Source organism: Cyprinodon variegatus, unplaced genomic scaffold (genome assembly GCF_000732505.1).
Source record: "Cyprinodon variegatus isolate N-32 unplaced genomic scaffold, C_variegatus-1.0 Scaffold732, whole genome shotgun sequence".
Lineage (NCBI taxonomy): Eukaryota > Metazoa > Chordata > Actinopteri > Cyprinodontiformes > Cyprinodontidae > Cyprinodon > Cyprinodon variegatus.
The window spans coordinates 184732-191932 of NW_015151185.1; the positions used below are offsets into that span (position 1 = coordinate 184732).

The 7201-nt window shown below is 49.2% G+C and overlaps 1 protein-coding gene across 1 annotated transcript in view; it reads left to right on the forward strand.

The window, feature by feature from the left end:
- The window catches only part of LOC107097902 (docking protein 2-like), a 21079-nt gene extending 14875 nt beyond the window's left edge, over positions 1 to 6204 (forward strand). The window contains exons 5-8 of the mRNA XM_015395244.1: positions 1776 to 1945; positions 4097 to 4387; positions 4690 to 4797; positions 5017 to 6204. Coding sequence (XP_015250730.1) covers positions 1776 to 1945; positions 4097 to 4387; positions 4690 to 4797; positions 5017 to 5868 — 1421 coding nt within the window. The 3' untranslated portion in view covers positions 5869 to 6204. The remainder of the gene's footprint in view (positions 1 to 1775; positions 1946 to 4096; positions 4388 to 4689; positions 4798 to 5016) is intronic.
- The last annotated feature ends 997 nt before the right edge of the window (positions 6205 to 7201 follow it).

Consider the following 7201-nt stretch of genomic DNA (forward strand, 5'->3'; position numbering starts at 1 on the left):
CCATTTATCCAGGGTGGTTGGTTGGCCCGGGTGGTGATGTTCTTTTTGATGCTGACGTCCTCAATGCATTTGTTAATGTAGGCTGACACAGTCATGACATACTCACCTATATTTAATATGTTGTCATATGTTGCTGCGGCGTGGAACATGCCCCAGTCAGAGCATTAAAAGCAGTCCTGGAGTTTCTCCATGGCCCCCTCAGACCAAACTCTGACCTGCTTCACTCACCTGCTTAATAAGCGATGATTATCAGGCCTCTGCAGCCCTTGGTGGCTGCTGGGAAGGAAGGGAATAATCTGTGGGAGCAGAAACATCCAAAACAGAAAAACTGAGTTTCATATTTTAAGGTTTTAAACTCTTTGAACCTGAACCAGTCTGTCCAACTGGTTTCCCTTCTGCTGCTGCAGCTTATCCTCATCTTCCAGTCTGTGAAACCTGCATCAGAAGCTGGAGCTCTCCCGGTGAAGGAGTGATGGTCTTCTTGCTTTCTAATGTCCCTCCTTTCTCACCGAAGCAGAGCCCGTATATTCCAGCTGGGATGGTACCCTAGCTCCTGTTGGTAAATGAAGTTTTCACCTGAGCTGCTGCTCTGGTTGTGGTGGTGTCTTTGAAGAAACGGGGTCGGCCAGAAGACGCTTGTCTGCGAGTGTTCGGCTCCACATGTCACATACAGCTATGGGGGGCAAACACCTGCAGAACATTTCAGAACAAACCGAAACCAATGCTTCAGTTTAAGCATTAACCAGAACTCAGGTGTGACCCAAACAGCACCTCATGTCATCCAGCTCTGCGTACCTCTTCAGCACCTCTCCTCCTCTTCATCAGGCCCAACCTCCTCCTCTTCATCACTCTTCTTTACCTCCTTGGTATCATCAAATGATCCATCACATCTTGTGTTTTTCTTCGGCTCAGTCTAAACCTTCAGACATTTATTGGTGAAAAGGGTCTGTTTCTGAATGGAATCGCCGAGGATGACCTGAAATAACTGTTCTGGTTCTGGAGCTGCCTGCTCTTTGGTTTTATTTCCTTCTGCAGTTTGTTGTGGATCTGATCAGAACTCGGAAGAACCAAACAGCAGACTCAGCAAATTAAACACAGTAAGCAGAGGAAAAGCTTCCGGAAGTGGATTCTGAAAGCAGCGGTGCTATATTTAGCGGTACCGTGCTGCACTGGTACCACCACAGCACTGAGGTCAGAACAAGCAGCTCCTGAAGTTGCTGCTGTTACTCCACTTCCTGCAACACCTGCAGCTCTGCTGCTGCTCTCATTCAGAAGCCTCCTCAGAAACTCTGAGCCCAAGCATTTCAACCCGTTTAAAGAAAAGAGTCCGGCAGTCCACCCTTCTCTGAACAGCCCTAGCTTCTGATAGGAACCAATGTTTGACTTTATGACTAAGTTAAAGATTCCCTCAGTGGGCTGTGATCAGAATGAAGATGAGAGCAGATACTGCAGCTTGTTTTGGACCTCCTGTCAGATGAGGACATGAGATATAACCCTGGTTCGCATCAAGAGTTTCTGGGCCAAACAGTCAGATCTAACCAGTCAGAGCAGGACAACGCCTTGGTCCGATGGTGATCAGGCTCCTGGATCCATGTGGGTCAGGAGGAGTATGCAGCCTCAGCTGGTCACCATCTCACGAAGCTCAACAATCAGGTTCTATCCATGGTGGGCTGATGTGTTTGATTCATTATTTATGGTGTTAAACAATGAACAATAAACAGTAATTAAACTGACGTCATGACTTATTTTAAGACATTACTTTGTGTGTGAGACAGTGCGTGACTTCAAAGTGTCTGTGCGGAGGACGGACGCATCAGATCGATGCAGACTGAAGGGGGACGGAGTCTTGAGAGCCGACATGGATGCTCTGCACCTGCTGGGCAAGACGGGGGACATCCTGTACACCTGGCCGTACAGGTACCTGCGGCGCTTCGGACGGGACAAGGTAAGGCTGAGAACCGCCAGTGCCATTTCACTTTTCTTTCACCAGTTCACCGCAGTTCTTCCAGCAGTCCACACTTTCTCTGCTCTCTTTTTCTCATGGTCTTCTCCTTCTTTCCCATCGCCCGGCTTGGTACGGGTTTGCCTGCTGTGTCTAAAAGTAGCAGCAGCAGCAACCCAGACTGACAGCTCATTGGCTCATTTGGCCTTTTCCTTTAGATATACAAATATCTGCACATTAGACAGCTAAGGGAAGACTACGCACTTGACAGTTGACTTGGATTATTGCACCTTCACTGCATAGATGTACTGACTTTATAAAATAAGTAAAAAATTACACAGGCTACATAGTAGTTGGCATGGGTTATGGCACAGTGAGAGAGAAGAAGTGACAATAGGTAATGTTTTGCACAAGATGTCAAAGGGGGGGGGGGGGGGCTGACCCTTGCCCCTCTTCCTAAGTCCTTAGTCTCTTCAGGAAGTCCATCCTGCTCTGTGTCTTCCTGTGCAGGTGGCTGGTGTGTGTTGACCAGTCCAGTTAATTATCCAGCCACACTCCAAGGTATTTCTATGAATCCACAGCCTCCACCTCAGCCCCCTCCAGTAGTACTGGCTTAGTCTTTGGTCTGTTCCTCCCAAAGTTTGTGAGCAGCTCCTTCTTCTTGGAGATGTTGATCTGCAGGTGGGTGGTGCACCACCAGGTGGCAACGTCATCCACCAGACTCTTGTCCTCCTCCTCTCTGTTGTCCCTGATACACCCCACATGGCTGTGTCATCTGCGTACTTCCGGATGTGACACAGCTCAGAGCTATAATAGAAGTTTGAGGTGTATAAGGTGAAGAGGACAGGGGCCAGCACTGGGCCCTGGGGGGCTCCAGTGCTGCTGAACACTGTGTCAGGAATGGTGTCTTTCTGCCTGACATACGCTGGCTTGTGAGGTAGCTGGAGATCCAAGCCAGCAGTCAGGGTTCAACTCCTATTCAGTTTGCAGGAAGGGCTGAATGGTGCTGGATGAGCTGGAGAAGTCAGGAAGAGAATCCTTTCTGTGGCAATTCCCTTCTCCAGGTGGAAGTGGACTCTGTGTAGTTGGTAGAAGATGGTGTCCTCCAACCCTACACCTGGCTGATGGTGCAGACTGCAGGCGGCCCAGGCCGTGTTGTGCTTGAGGTCTGAGAAGATTGAGGAAATTCTGCTCCATTGTCTTTATCAGATGTGAAGTGAGTGCCAAAGGCTGGAAATCATTCAGCTCACTGGGCGGGGTCCTTTTAGGAACCACTGTGATGCAGGATGTCTCCATAGGATAGGCACTCTCCCTAGCTGCAGGCAGAGGTTGAAGTCCCGTTGTAGTGGTTCCCCCAGTTCAGTGGCGCAGGTTTTCAGTAGCCATGGACACACCTTGTCTGGGCCTGCTGCCTTCCTGGGTGGAAGTCTCTCCAGGCAGGGAAAGTGTTGATGTGAGGGTTCCTTCAAGGAGCAGAGTAGCATGGTGGTGCTGTGATAGCTAAGGTGGGGGGCAGATGGGGACTGGGGGTGGAGGCACTGTTTCTTGGGGGCAGTCAGTGCTGGGGGGAAGGGGAGATGGCTGTACCAGTGGTGGTGGTAGGCCTGCCCAGAATATGGTCCAGATGGCTCCAGTCATTCGGGAGTTTTTGCAGTATTTCCTGTATTCCACTTGGTATTTTAATGAAGCGATGATGTGATGGAGCTGTTCAGACATTGTTCTGTGGAAACACCAGAGCCGGGTTTACCCGCTAAATTACTAGACACAATTGAACACAACGTACAGACATCAACAGACAGCACCAGCCACTTCCGATCTAAAAAGAAGAATCAATTTTGTTTACACTCGAAAAACATGGAGCAGGTCTGGTGAGAGGGACTCAGACAGATAATAGAGAGAAACAATAAAGCTCACTGATTAAACCCTGGCCCTACATGATGCTGTCCATTGTTTACATCCCTGATTTCTGTCGCTCTGGTGACATTATCAAACACACAGTTGCAGCGAATGGTTAGACCAGCTTTTTTTGCCAGAGTCCACCCACGTTTGAAGAGCCCGGTTTAACGCGCTATTTTCAGTGGAAAAGAGGCTCTAGTGTTGCTTCACAGCAGAAGCAGAGACTCTGGTTACTGATAAAGGTCTTCTTCTCTTCAGTCCACCTTCTCCTTCGAGGCGGGTCGCAGGTGTGACTCTGGCGAGGGAAGCTTCGAATTCGACACCAAACAGGGAAACTTCCTGTTCCAGGCTGTCGAAGCGGCCATTAACCTGCAGAAGATCTCCCTCCCACACAGACAGACCTCTGGAGGAGGCCTGGTGACGCCAGAGGTCCCCCCCAACCTCCAGAATCAGAACCTACCGCCCCCACCAGTTAACCCAACAATGGGCCATAGCAGGACGCTTCTGCCCCAGCCCCGTGTTCAGGTTCAACAACCTCCAGGTGCTCAGGTAAGACCACAGTTCAGGTTGTTTTTTTTTAATAAAAGCACTGTTTCCCTAAAACATTTCTACAAATGCTTAGTGGAAATTTGATTGGATAATTGTTCTTATTCTTTATGAGTTGTCAAAGGTTACAATCCATGACTTAACATGATAAGTTTAATTTCATTCCAGGAACCATATTTTGACAGAAGCCCACCTCGTTAAGAAGCCCACCTCAACGAGGTGGGCTTCTTAACGAGGTGGGCTTACAGGCCCAGGGCTTGTTAGTCTGGCAGGTTTTACATCTCCTGAAGTGTCTTTGTCTGCAGGCGGCTGATGGTGTTTACAGTATGGTGACCGAACCTCAAAACCTGCAGATGGTTCATGACAAAGAAGCCGAGAGCTCCCATTCCTCACAGCAGCAGCGCCCTCAGCAGGTACGAATCCACCCAGTTTGATCTAATAGATCAGTGATATTTACAGCAGAAAGAAAACATCAAAGATATGCCTTTTACAGCGCCCGGACATTTAGGCGCCGAGTGGAGACAAAGACCTTTTGGAGTGATTGATATTCTCCATGAACATGTCACTCCTAAATCCCTTTGTAATATTTAAGCACAGGATACTGACTGATGGATTCTTCCTGTCCTTTACAGTCTCGTCTGGAGCCTCCGGTGGATAAAATCCTGACTGGAGTGAAGAGTTTGACTCTGGATACCCGCGGAGTCCCCATACCCAGGAAGAACCAGGTCAAGATGATCTCCAGCTGCCCCCTGCCCAACGCCAGCCCAGAGTCTGGCAGCAGCCTGGCAGCGGGCCCCGGCTCTAACCCAAACCAGAACCCCCGCCTCAGCCCGAAACTGAGCTCCAACCCCAACCTGGAACAGACATACTCCCAGATCACCATGACGGACGTCGGTGGGCGGGGCACCAAGAAGGAGAAAAGTACCAGCGCTGGCTCACCGCCGATGCTAAACAGGGACCCAGAATACTCCCTCCCCTTCGACACCATCGCCTCAAACGTCATGTCCGACATCTTGCAATCCAATCAAGACAATCCAGGTGCGGACCCGTTATACGACAGCATCGACGAGATGAAGATAAGGAACATCTTTAGGAGCGAAGCAAGGACTCAGGAATCCACATACGGGAAGGTGGATCACATCTACGATGAGCCTGAAGGCTGCGCTGCCGCCGGAGGACAAAAGGTCACGCCCCACTCCTCAGTCTACGACGACCCCGAGGAGATGAGAGGAGATGCCTGGAGGATCATGGGAACATCAGCTGACCCTAAAGGCCATGAGTATCCCTATAACCCCCGTGTGGATGACTATGCCGTGCCCAAACGACCCAAGAGGGTGTTGGCTTCCCAGCAAAGTCTTGCTAAAGAAGAAGAACAGGCACAGAACCAGGAGGAGGAGGATGAGGATGAGGAGGACGAGGAGGAGAGGGAGAAGGAGGAGCAACAGTTTTCACCATACAACAACGTGATAGTTAAAATAGCCTGACAGAGGAAGTAGACCTCCTTTCATCCATCCATCATTCATCCATCATCCATCCATCCATCCATCCTCCTATCCATCTTCCATCCATCCATATGATGAACTTGTAGATGCAGGAGAAGGACCTGTAACTGAATGTCATGGACTCCATTGATGGACCTGCAACAGGCTGTGAAACTGTCTGCAATGATTCAGGGTTGGAGGAAGCAGAGAAGAGGACGATGTCGTGATGTGTGATTGCTCTAACAGCCATCCAGCTATGCTAATTTAGGCGCCTGCTGTGGTTCTGATCAGTTTATGTCATGTCGACTACATGTTGTAGTTTTGCATCATTAAACAGAAGTGAAGTAGTTTCCTGTCAGGTATTTTTTGCTGTTTTTATCTTCTCAGAGAAATGTTAGCAGGCTAACATTAGCACTGTTCGCTACAAATCCATCACACCAAACATCACACCCTCACCAGAACCCTGGAATATCTTCATCTTTGTTTTCCACACAGATCAAAACCCAAACAGTGAAAGAGGTCCAACCGGGCCAGTTAAGGTACAAGAGAATGAGACTTTCCAGCACCTTCAGTACTTTCTCCATTATAGCTGTGGAGTTAGGAAGCTGAGACAGAGGCATTTCATGCAAGTAAAAGGTTGAAATTTATTTTACGTCCTCATATAGGCAGATAGAGCTCTGACTGAGGCAACCTCAGTACATACATTTATACCTTACAAAATCCCAACACACACACTCTCCCCCCAGGCGAACCAACCCACCCCCTGCATAAAGAGGTTTATCACAGTTTAACATTTGGAGGAAAAACAGCTTGAGTTCATCAAGGACATTCCCTGTTAGGTTAATATATCTTTCACTGGCCAGATGGATCAGACCAACAGTCCTCCCCTTCATGCCATGAAGGAGGCTGTGTAACTCTTTCTTGTCTCTAACAACCTTCGTTTGGAGCCTGTGAAGCTAAGAACAGACATACCTCAACATTTTTTACTCCACACAACCAACAAGTGGTTCTCAGGGAGGTTCAAATCAGGGGACATTTATCTGTCTTGCCTTTAGCCTTCAGACATGGAGCTTCATCCTTGACCTGCTGGTACAGTAGTAGCCATTCAAAATTTCCCCACTTTCCTTGGCTGGTCCTTGGCTGCCCCCTTGGTTGGTTCTTGGCTGGTCCTTGGCTGCCCCCTTGGTTGGTTCTTGGCTGGTCCTTGGCTGCCCCCTTGGTTGGTTCTTGGCTGGTCCTTGGCTGCCCCCTTGGTTGGTTCTTGGCTGGTCCTTGGCTGCCCCCTTGGTTGGTTCTTGGCTGGTCCTTGGCTGCCCCCTTGGTTGGTTCTTGGTTG